Raw genomic sequence first — 12,757 nt, 5'->3', positions numbered from 1 at the left:
ATTATCCTACTTAGCAGATGCTACCAGGAACTAATACTGCTGCAATACATCCCAGATGTGTTTGGATTTTGTTGAGGTGATTTAGATAGGAGAGGTTACGAGTTTCATTCATTTGAACAACAGCAGCCATAAAGATGCTCGCACAGTTATAGCCATTCATCTTCACTGTAAATAAGTTTCATTGGCAAAATCTGATATTGATCAGCTGCTTCCAGTAACTAAATCAATCAAGAACATTATAGATGGACATATGTCACGCATGTAGGGGTTTACTTTGTATTGCTAATGTGTCAAAATTGTTCAAGACCATCGTAGCTGTTTGCAAATCAAAAATTAAAATCCAGATGGGTATTAAAAAGGTGGCTGCGCCACAGATTTAGGATGTGAAATAAAAAAATATTGTGGATCTGCTTTTTTCCAGCTTCAGAAGGGCAGCATGGGCAGACAGAGGAAGAGGGTGATTGCTGGTGAAGTGGTTTCCCCTCCATGGAAAGACGAGAAGCCCCCTGCATTTCATCGCAAAGAAAAGAAAAAGAAAGTTGACATCGGGAAAGTCTTCATCAACATTTCCATTGGCCTTTGCGTATTCAGCCTGGTCTGGTTCTTCTACGCTCTCTACATGCGGTCGAGCCTGGCCAAACGGGTGATCACCCTGCACCCATCACCTCCCGTCCTGGATGCCAATAGCAGCGGTGCCAAGGTTTCCCCCGAGAGGTTCTGGGGTTCGTACAGACCGCAGGTCTACTTTGGGATGAAAACCAGGAGTCCTAATTCCATGGTGACGGGTAGGCTGACGTTCAGCGTCTAAATAAAGCTAGCGGAACAATAAAGATAAAATCCGAACGCAGACAGATTGAAATATCACAATATCCAGTATTTTACATAGTACCTTCATTTAAAGTGTATGATGTAACAACGTGTCCTTGTTGTGAACTGGGAGGCTGTGGTGTCGAAACAGAAATGAGTTTAAAAGGTTAAACCGACAGTATTTAGAAACACGGAGTTAACATTTGAAAGTTTCTTGAAATACGAGTCTCACAAGGTGGAAATGTATCTGACTCAAATACCCGGTAGGCTGGTAGCATGGTGGACGTTGCGAGTTTTCCGACGTACAAGTACGCGTTATCTTCCTTGTGCGTCATTTTTGCGATACCAAATGTATTTGCTTTGTTTGTCATCTCGCCCCAGGCATGATGTGGTTACGCCAGTTCTCTGACACGGACGTGAACCTGAGGCACACGTGTGAGCAAGCGGACCGTTTGCCAGGATACGGATGGCTGATGCATGATGGGATGACCTTTGGCGTGCAGGAAATACGAGATCATGATTTTACACTGACCACGGAGTTCGTCAAGAGGATGGGAGGGGATCATGGAGGAGACTGGACCTGGAGGATCACTGCCAAGCAGCATGTGAGCACGGACTATTCGTTCGCCCGATATATCGATGTTCCCTGGAATGTTTTTTTTAATCGAAAATATTTATTTAAAGTTTCCCTGCTAATTTTAGTTATTGCTCATGTTTAATGATTGCCCACCAGAGTTCAGCCCCTCAACCGCCAGTCATCTCCCTGATGTTTTACGCAGCAGCAGACACACAGGGTTCGCTAGAGGCTCACATCGAGGAGAGGAACCGCCTCGCATCCATCGCCGGCTTCTCAGAGGAGCTTGGGAATTTTAAAATCTCCTTCAGTAAGCCGGTTACAGGGGAATCATTCAGCGCTAAATACGCCAGGTAAATGCGCGATCTACTGAGTGGAGGTTCATCACAGACAATGGAAGCTTGAGGGAACATACTGTAGAGTGTAGCATGACTGCCAGTCGTCAGTTTACGCAGAACTTTAGAGATATGCAAAGTAGAAGTGCGAATTATGACCAGATTCTATCAGCTGACCCAAAGACTGACTAAATATCTTCTGGTTTTGGGAGGAATTTTTTTTGTAGTAGATGAACCTCCCAAAGGTGAGAGAACTTTCTGTAAAAGAGATGAACACCAACCAGAATAAAGATAAATGCAACCCATTACTGAATGATACTAAACTTTCGCTCTTCTCCAGCATTCAAAGAAGATTCCACCACTAGATGGCAGCAAAATCAGGCTTTTCTTTAAATTAAATTTGATTTTTAAATACATTTATTTTTTGACCCACGTGGTGTGTATGGAATACATGTAACGTTTGAAAAGCAGATCCTTTCCATAAGGGCTCCAGGATTTCAGTGATGGTGTTAATCTGCGTTCAGAGAAACTGTCAATGCGGTATATATATATATATATTTATATATTTCTTTAATTGAGTGGATCAGGACTGTTAGCAACACTTAACAGGGAACAGCAGCTTTTAACACTTTTATGGGGGGCAGAGAAGATGAGCGAAATGGAAAGGAATGCTAGGCACTGATAGAAATGATAAAGCTTCACAGAGATAATTATTGCAATAAGATTGTTGTATGTTTTTTAATCTTATTTCAAAGCGTTTGAAAAGACTGGGCAATTAAAAAAAAAAAAAAAACTGTTATTTTGCGCGTTTCCAGTTACAACCATCTTCAGACCGTCTCTCCCGGCTTGGAGAAGCTGACCGACATCGTGAAGCACAGTCTGAACCGCAGGTTTGTCTACGGCCCGCCGTCTGGTGAGAAGAGGCATTACATAGCCGTGGACGCCTACAAGCCCCCCGCGCATCAAAACCAACAGAAACCAGCCGACGCGAGGAAGGAGAGCGACTTCGTGGTTCACCAGGTGACCGTCCAGATGCCGTTCCAAATGGAAGTTCTGTTTGAGTCTGGGAGCTTCCGCAACCGTCCAAACCAACTCGTGGGCTACGTCATGACTGAGGAGTTCCAGAAAAGGAAGGCCGAGTTCAATGCGAAGTTCGAGGAAACATTTGGCCTCGAGCGCAAAGGTTTTAGCCAGGCGCACGTGAAGTTTGGGAAGGCGGCGCTCAGCAACATGCTGGGTGGAATGGGCTACTTCTACGGCCAGTCGGTGGTCCAGTCGCCCTACAACGAGTACCCGCTTCTGTACCCGGCCGGGCCTCTGTTCACCGCCGTGCCGTCACGCTCGTTCTTCCCCAGAGGATTCCTTTGGGACGAGGGCTTTCACCAGCTGCTGCTCAGCAAGTGGGATCCCCAAGTGACGAGAGAGGCCATCGCACACTGGGTAGACCTGATCAACGTGGAGGGCTGGATCCCCCGCGAGCAGATCCTGGGAGACGAGTCTCGCAGTAAAGTCCCGGCTGAGTTCGTGGTCCAGCGTAACGAGAACGCCAATCCGCCCACTCTGTTCTTAGCCCTTCAGGAGCTTCTCGAGGAGCTCTCCTCGAGTCCGGAGAAGGCGGACTCTCACGCCACTTTGCCTTTCCTCCGCCGCCTCTTCCCCAGACTGGAGACCTGGTTCGACTGGTACAACAACACGCAGGCGGGGCCCCGGCCAAACTCCTACCGCTGGCGCGGGCGCGACAAGGACACCAATCTCTTCCTCAATCCTAAAACCTTGACCTCCGGGTTGGACGACTACCCTCGGGCCTCGCACCCGTCGGCGGACGAACGCCACGTGGACCTGCACTGCTGGATGACCTTGTCGTCGGGCGTGATGGCACGCATCGCGCGGCTCTTGGGCGAGCCCCATCGGCGGTACGAAGTGTCGCACGGCGTGCTCGGCGACAACGACCTGCTGAGTGAGCTCCACTGGTCCGAGCAGCTTCGTGCGTTCAGTGACTTCGGGAACCACACCCACGCCGTGTCCTTGCAGCGCGAGAAGGTGCACGTGCCCCCCGGGCAGCCTCGGCATCAGCCTCCCGTGACGCGCCTGGTGCGCTCAGTGCGCCGGGCCCCCAAGCCGCAGTATGTCAACGCTCTGGGCTATGTTAGCTTGTTCCCTTTCTTGCTGCGCATCCTGACCCCGGACTCTCCCAAACTAGAATACATCCTCCGTGACATGAGAGACTCCAATAAGCTGTGGTCGCCCTACGGCCTTCGCTCGCTGTCCAAAGCCGATCCGATGTATATGGAGCGAAACACGGAGCACGACCCCCCCTACTGGAGGGGGCCGATATGGATTAACATCAACTTCCTGGCAGTCAGAGCCCTGCGCCACTACAGCGTCACAGAAGGGCCGTACCAAGAGAAGGCAGCGGCTCTCTATGAAGAACTCAGGACTAACGTTATCAATAACGTTTACAGACAACATGTTGAAACGGGTTATATCTGGGAACAGTATAATGACTCCACTGGCAAGGGCCAGGGGAGCCACCCCTTCACCGGCTGGTCGGCTCTGACCGTATTAATGATGGCGGAGCAGTACTGAGTTCTGGGTGCCACTGAAGCAACATGATCAGGGGTTAAAATGGAGTAATGTGTTTTCTGGTGGGTCATTTTTTAATTCAATGGCAACATGTTGCTGAAAAACAAGCATTTACAATCACATTGCAGGTTTCCCAGGGATTTTAGCTTGCTAAATAATCAAGGTTTTAATGTCTTTCATCTCAGACCATAAAAGGTGTAGTAAACAGTGGGTGGAGCCTCTGTAATGAGTCCCATTGGTTGGATTTGGGTGTTAAGTCCATCACCATGTTAACATTTCAGAGTGAGCTGTCGTCCTGTTTAGCTGCAGAGGATGCATTTTCCTGATTGGATCTAATTGAGAGACTTAATGGGCGTGGCCAAAACCTACTCTGCATTATTTCCTGTTTTACTCATCCTAACATTAAGTCTTAGACCATAAAGTTGTTTGGATACTGAAATGTTATCACTGATGGAATGAAGTCAGGTCATGTCCTTCCAACTTCATCGCTTCCCATTGCAGTGTTTTAATGTGTGAGATCGGGGCCGGTTGTAACAGCCTTATTCTTTCAGGGTCTCTTTTGTGGCGTTTTCTAGCTTTCTACTCGTAATTTTCAACCGTCCAAACGGTCCTTGTCTCTCCCTCCTCTACGGTTGATGATGAAAATGAACCCCCCCCCCAAGCCAGCGCTTGATTTGTCCGGTTTGGTTTGTTTATCTGTAAAATGTGTCTTTCTAAAGTAACATTACACGCTAATTCTCAAGGGAATTTGACTCCAATGAAAGTCAGGATACTGTTTTCCTTTTCTCCCAGTAGTTCCTGTGAAATCCAACGCAATCGACCCGGTTACGCACGCGCACGCACACACACACACACGCACACACAACACATGACTCACCTAGAAACTAACATACACCTCATATATGAATGTCTCGAGGAGTATATGTCGGTGTCTGGGAAAACAAGCGTATGAATGAGCAACTTGTACAGTGAGGGACGTTTTTTCTGCCTTGTCATATTGCTTCTGAATCAAAGCGAACATCCTCAATTGTTTTTGACATGTCATGTTGATATTTACTTATTTACTCTAAAAGTATAATTACTGTGTGTGAAAGCAGCCATTTTTCTAAGCGGCCTTTGACTTGCAGGAAAACACTGATGTTGGTTTTGTTAAGAAAAATAAATGTTTAAAATACATTTGTTACAACACTGTGTTTTTTATTTACCGGGACACGGAATGCGGTAGAAATAGCAGCCTTTTGTTTCTTGCTGCTCTATAATGTAAACATGGCTGTTGTGGCTCAAAGACTTAAGAGTACATCTCACTTTTATTTTTTATTTTCAGTCACAACATTACTGCGACCTTAAGTACTGCAGCCCTTCCCTCTTTTGTCGGATGGCACATTTCAAAGCCTCCAGCTGACGTCAATGTGCCTTTTTATTTTTTTGCATGGTTTCCATGGAGCTCAGTTGCTGTGAGGGCTTGATGCTTAATTAGCTAAAAATCAAAAGGCATGAAGAGTACATATATGACAAACACCTTTTACTCCTTGACCTGCACTGAGATGCGTTCATATACCAGGGACATGCCGTAGCAATGTTCCCTATTAATACCTTGACCCTAAATGTATAGCGCTGGGACTGACGGCGATGCTTCTGGCTCTCGGGTCTGTGTGCAGGACCACTGGCTTCCCACCTCCAGAGTGCTGTGAATCCTCTGAATGGGCTAGATGTGCAGCTGCATATTTGAAGGCTTAGCATGGTGCGTTAAGGTTGCGTGGCTAAAAATAACCGTTCATCAGAGCAGCAGATTGGCCGTGAAGCTGCAGATCGGTAGCTTCGGCACATTTACTGGAAGAAGCGTGTCCATCAGTTTCTCTACTAGAGATTAGAGAAATTAGATGCTGTACATTTTAAGCAACAGGAATAAACACTCGTTCTGCATTAATATGCAAGGATTGCTTTCGGCACGTATTTGATGAAACACCAATCTCAACATTTGACTCCTTGGCCCGTTCAGGCAAAGCGTGGTCTCGAGGGATTTGAACACAGATGAGCCGTATCCAGTGACTTTCACTGTGGACAGAGGAAATGGATTTCGCATCCCATCGATGTAACTAATGTTGGAAATGCATATATTTCTTTGAAGAGCGTGGACAGTCTGCGTGGCTGAAGCACTCGCTGTGCAATCCATCCCACCTCACCCAAGACCCCTTTTTTTTTTCCTCCACAGCGAGATAGGATAATAGCCAAACAGCATCAGAGCTAACTAATGTGACTGCATAATAAACAGGTGAGTCAGGGAGTCTTCATTTGCACATATCCCAGCATCAGCAGACCTTCCATATAGCGACTGCATAGGGCTCCCAGTGGATGTTAATCGTTGCTCCATCAAACAGATTAATAAAAACAACTTGTCTAATAGTTGTTAGAAATACCTCTCCAGAGTTGACTGTAATTACTGAGAGCTTGCTGCTAGAGGGAGCTAATTAATCAGCCATTTATGAGTGGAAAAGAGACTTTTAGACTACAGCTCAGCTATCACTTTACTTACAAAAGAGAGGTACTTAGAATTAAAGCAGTATAATGGATAATTATGCTAATGACTCAGTTTGGGTTTGAGATAAGTTGGCAGGCTGCATTTCCAGAATGATCCATTTCTCACACAGGCTTCTGTGTGCATGTTCGCATGTTCGCAGCATCTCACCGGAGAGCTTAGACGTTTGTTTTTTATCCAAAGGCCATATGATAATTTGTGTGTCTTTGTGAGTGGGTACTGTGACTTTTGCCACCCATACAAATAAATAAGGCTTTTGGGCATGCTGATGATGAATTTCTCCTCCTTGTAACTTACGCATTGGACCCTCGAGCCTTGTGGCTATATGAACTCTTTAATCTATCGTTTTTTGTGATATTATGTTAAATACAGTTCATGGAACTTCTATATCATTGCCCTCGCAGATTAACAGCATATCTTCCTTTGTTTTAATTCAGTATCCGTCAGTATCACCATCCACATTGACCTAATTGCGGCTTATTCTTAATAAACTACCCTGCAGCATCTCCAGCTCCCCGTACCCTGCCTTTGCCCCCAGAAGCTCGCTGTTGTGCACCAAACTTGGCTCAGCCAACGTAGGTCTATGCACGTTATGTAAGGTCCACTAAAAATAGGTTCACCCGGGATCTTTTGTCTTTACCTGATTCGCTCTTAGCCCAACAGTTTTTTTTTTATTTCTGGAGAGAGCTGTGGAAGCCAGCGCAATGTAGAGCTGGCCGTTTCCATAGTTACTTTTGTTAGCTGCAAGCTCTTAACGTTCTTCATCTGTTTCCTCACATGTCTGCTGTTGGCTATTTGTTTGAGTCTGTTTGCATTGCATGCCCCCCCCCCCCGTAATGAATGCATGTGTCTTGATAATGCATCGTGGAAACAACGCTTTCTAATCATTCACATTAATATTTTCGTACGCGCTGCGGTGGCAGTGGATTTCGAGAAAGAGCAACAAATATAAAACAGTGTGGGTGCACATGAGTCAGAGACTAGAATATGTAGACATATTACTTCTGTTTGTCCAGAATACATGCAATTAGTCCCATGTTGCATGAAAATGATTTTGTGTAGCATTCTATTGAGCGTCAGCCGAAAGGGAATTGTTATTGCATCTGCTAAAGCTGAGATATTTCTATATTTCTTTTGCTTTCCTGGAGTAAAGTTTGAGCCTAACATTTATTTATTTATTTTTGTCAGTTAGGGAGACGTTGCAATTCTAAATGTGACAAAATAAACTCTTCTACTGTATAGATTTCTCTTTATATGTCTAGGCACTTAGGTAACAATAGGTACAGTAGCTGAATCAATCCCCCCCCCAAAAAAATTTGACTGCTAGAGAGCTGCGAGCGTGGATCCGGCAGAGAAGAGGGCAAAGTGGAAGCCGTGCGAGTGCGATGCGTGTGGAGGAGTCTGGGGGGGGCCACCGTTGGAGAAACTCGGGGCCCATTCCACAACCATGATTGGAGGGCTGCACAGGATTCTCAACCATCCACCGGTGCAGAGCTAAAGAGTACAGGCGGCTGGGGACCAAAGTGGGCGAGTGCGCAAGTATTTTTGGATCACACGGGAAACCTGCCACACCAACTGCAGCAGCAGCAGCAGCATTGGGGCCTGGTACCGGGCTTCCCTAGCCCACTCCCACTCTCAGAGGAAGAACAGGAGAGAGATGTTCCTTCAAACGAAGAACCACGCTTCCGCTGCACCTATTTCTCTTATTTGTGCTATTTTTCCTTCAATTGCCCAGTGTTTGAATCATGATGATGTAGTATATATATATATATATATATATATATATATAACTATGCAGAGCCCAACATGACAGAGAGAGTGAGGGGAAGAGAAAATAACGAACTTGGCAGCTGAGGCGAGTATCTTGTATTTATAGAAAATCGTGTTTCCGGCAGAGGTTTCTGTGCTTTTAGCACTCTCAATCCATTTGTGCGCTGTCTTACGGGCCTTATTATATCCAGGTTTAGATTGAAGATGTTCCCTCATCTACTGCCTTGGGGGGGAGATTTGAATATGATACATGTCAGAGGGGAGGGGGGGGGGGGGAGCAGATGGATTTTGTGGGCTTTTACTGGCATTTCCTGATTACACGAATCCAAGGCTGGAGCCTACCTTCTTAAAAAATTGTTTCGAAATTTCTTATTTTGTTTCAGATCATGGTAGATTTGAAGGTTTTCTTGTTTGTTTGTTTTTTCAAATCATAATGGCAGCCTCTGCATCTCAGTGGATTTTCTGTTATGGATCAGGTTCTTCTACTATTTACTCCCAAACAGTGTGGGCTGCACAGTTGGTTGGTTGACAGAATGCCAAGGCATTGAGACTTCGAGGAGCTGCTGTACATCGGCAGAAATAAATTCCATTTCGCAGTCAGAATTACAAGTGCTTAATGATTGAACTGTTGCGTGGCGACATAAAAAAAAAAAAGGATGCCAGATCCAAAAAATGAACAGAAAATGATTTTCTGATTTTCCCCACGCCGGGATTATTATGGGTACTTTATTGATTTATTTTTAATGTTATAAATAAGATCGACCGGTGATACCACTATTGTCATCAGAACAGAACAGACATTAATGTGCACAGTATCCTTCATCTTGCAGGCAGCGTTCTCAGAGGGGCAGCCACTCCTCACTGCCTCTTCAACTCTATCAGGTACCCACCTGCAAGCAAAACTCCCACACCCTTGAAAATAACACAGCCTGGGGGGGGGGGGGGGGGGGGGTTACATATAAATACAAGCATTTACAATTTCCTGGAGTGCAATGTAAGGCATCTGCATCTCACTCAGCTAATCAAGCTGCAGTAATGTAACCAACAACGTGACCCACGGACACTGAAAAGTATTCGGTTTAACAGTTTATATCTCAGAGTAGATCTGCAGCTGCCAAGATATCAATATGTTTTTGTGCATGCAGTGACTAAACAACTGTACTTTGCAAAACAGAGGATTTTATGTAAGACGAGTCGTGTTTTTACTGCACTGGGCGGCTAGAGACAGTGAGGTCAGTCTGTTTGTTAAATTATGGTACTTTAGTGAACAAATGAATAGCATCCAGAGGATGGATACTAAGATTGGTAATAAATATAGTATGTTTGGTACAACTCAGATATTCCTGTTTTCCTGAGGGATTCCGATTAATCGGATTATCCTCCTTTTCTTTTCCCCTATAGTTCCACGGTGAGGCCAAAGGTGAGTGAACAACCTGTGTTGTAAAATGCTAACCAGCAGTCAGAAGCTCAAACATCACTGTTTTCAAGTTCTGCATTTAAACTATATGCACAAATATATAATGCAATGATTTTGACTATTAATACAGCGTCATGAAGCGAATCATTCGATATACTGCTGCATCCTTAATGCTGACCGCGCTGCCTTTCTCCATTTGATATTTACCATGAGATCCTCAGAATGCCAAACATGACATTTTAAGACATTCCCCACATTCATGAAATGATTAACAAATAAATGTTATAATATCTACCTGTGCTTCAGAGCCAGTTGAAGTGCCAAATATAACCATCCTTTAAAACAATGCTTTCTTTTGTTTCCATATTTGGCACTTTGAACCTCTTCTAAAAATCAATATCCTTGTAAAGACATAGCAGCCATTCAGCATTCTATATTGTTGCTCCATCGACCACACCGTTCCCTGAGAAACAGCAGAATCTTCTTCCAGAGGTATGGAGCTACCCCATCCACCATAACGCCAGTGAGTGCTAATAGTACACAAATCCATTACTAAGTCCCTGCGCTTTGGCATTTCATGGAGGAGAGAGGTTAGCCACACTACATTTTTCATAACAGCATCCCGCGATCTGAACTCTGTGTGATCAGATTGGTTTAAATAGACTCTGGATTACTTGGAAGCAGTTCCTCAAAGCTTAACATCTCTGTGCCTCGAATTAGAGTGCACATCTGAGGTGAAAACGATTTGCTCCGGAGAATGTCAACGCTGGAATGAAAGAGCTTATATGTTATTATCATACTCTACCTCAAAAAGATGACAGGGTAGCGGCTCAGAGATCCTTTGAGACATTTTCCATCCCTCGGCACTGAGGAAAATAATACAAAATCTGAGTAGCCTCGTATTAACAGACTGTTTATGACTAATGATGTCTTTACATTTCTGCTGCAATAGTATCTATCTATCTATCTATCTATCTATCTATCTATCTATCTATCTATCTATCTATCTATCTATCTATCTATCTATCTATCTATCATCTATCTATCTATCTATCATCTGTCTGTCTGTCTATCTATCTAAGTAAAATGCAGTAGTATTTTTTTATTATATTTTATATTTTAGTTCTTCATTTTGACATGTGTCAGTCATACTTCAGTTTAATGTTCATAGTTTGTTTGTTTGTTTTGTAATCTATAGAACTGCTGTAAACATTGTGATCTCATAATGTGTTCTGTGCGTAAGAAGAAACGGTTCAAATAAATGTCCGGGAGTTAAAAACGACAACATTCTGCTCAAAATATCTTTGGCATTAAGTTCTAAAGTAGCAAACATGTGTGGAATCTAAATAAATAATGACTATCAGCCTGATAGTTATTTTTCACCACTGGGAGCAACTGATTTAAAGGAGGAGGTTAGCGTACCTCACCGTCTGTTTCGCATTCTGTTTCGAGTTTTGCTCGCGGAATGAAACTATACCGTGGAATTATTGAAAAACGTATCATACTAGACGTAACCTAGGATTTCCCATAGTCCTCTGGGGTGTGATTGGGTTCATTCTATGCAAGAGAATGCCATTCGCACCGTTATAGAACCACATAAACCCCTGAGTGCAGCGTGAAAAGAGTTTTTGTGCTGTCAGTTCATGTGTGATGAAACGGCTGAACGCTTCGCCCGCCGCTATCCGTGGTGCTGAACCTCCAACCAGTGCCAGAGGTCTGCTGCATCCGGCACCGTCCTGTGAAAGAGTATTGACTTTTTTGTAGTAGGAAGTGTGACCACAGAGTGCACCCGCCAACAGATGAGAAACAGAAGGGGAGAGGAAGAAAAAAAAAAAAGCTTTGGGGTTGAAATGTCATGTGAACAGTTGGATTCAACCACTGAACACCTCAGGGGTGTTATCGACTCTCTTCCGTGCTTTTAAAGGCCAAAGGGGGGCGTTTTAGGGCCGGGCTTTGCTGCAGTTCACCCTGATGGTTTGAGCCACCACAATTTCCAGGAGTCACACGACAGGGGGGGGGGGGGGGGGGTTCAATTTGTGAAAGTGAATCCAAGCAGTGAACTGTGAGGACGAGTTCAGTGCAGTTGAGCGTCTGCATGGGGCCGTGAAGGCTGGCATAGAAAAGAGTTCAACTGGATCGCAGATCGTTCTGGAAGCCGTCTTTAAAGTTAACTCAGGTTAATATTTCCTCACTGCTTTTTTTTTGCCATATCCTCCTGAGACCCAGCCAGTTAGCATGTCCTCTGTAGTGGACATTTGTCCACTACAGAGGACATGCTAACTGGCTGGGTCTCAGGAGGATATATCATTATTTAAAATCTTTTCTTGACAAAGTAATTAAGCCGTGGACTCTGCTCTGTTCGTACATGACGTTCAGGATAAGAGGTTATATTAGGATTTACAGTTTAATATCCCGGGACATGTAGGCTTCAGCATCAATATGTCACGGGAACATGTTTTGTTTTCACCTCAGGCTATATAAAATGAACCATAATTCAATCTGAAATATTTTCTTTTTTAGTCATTCATAGAAAATCTCTGCTACTGAACCATGATGCTTTTTATAAATTATTATTATAGCTATTAACAGTGTCTGTGACTCATGACTTTATGTCCTCATACACTTATTGAGTTGGTGACTGTGTGAGTTCTTACATCCGAAGGCTGGAATGTCCCTCCTGTGAGTGATAAAAGACACACACAAAAAAAAATCCATTCTAATGCCATTGGAGGATC

The 12,757-nt window shown here is 44.4% G+C and overlaps 1 protein-coding gene across 1 annotated transcript; it reads left to right on the top strand.

The window, feature by feature from the left end:
- Nucleotides 1-436: 436 nt before the first annotated feature.
- mogs (mannosyl-oligosaccharide glucosidase) lies at nt 437-5,458 on the top strand. Its single transcript, XM_068751274.1, has 4 exons — nt 437-785; nt 1,189-1,412; nt 1,541-1,734; nt 2,532-5,458. The coding sequence occupies exons 1-4, from the start codon at nt 437-439 to the stop codon at nt 4,300-4,302; spliced, it is 2,538 nt and encodes an 845-aa protein (XP_068607375.1). The 3' UTR covers nt 4,303-5,458.
- The last annotated feature ends 7,299 nt before the right edge of the window (nt 5,459-12,757 follow it).

This window comes from Brachionichthys hirsutus, chromosome 17 (genome assembly GCF_040956055.1).
Source record: "Brachionichthys hirsutus isolate HB-005 chromosome 17, CSIRO-AGI_Bhir_v1, whole genome shotgun sequence".
Taxonomy (NCBI): domain Eukaryota; kingdom Metazoa; phylum Chordata; class Actinopteri; order Lophiiformes; family Brachionichthyidae; genus Brachionichthys; species Brachionichthys hirsutus.
This window is presented reverse-complemented; position numbering and strand designations above follow the sequence as displayed.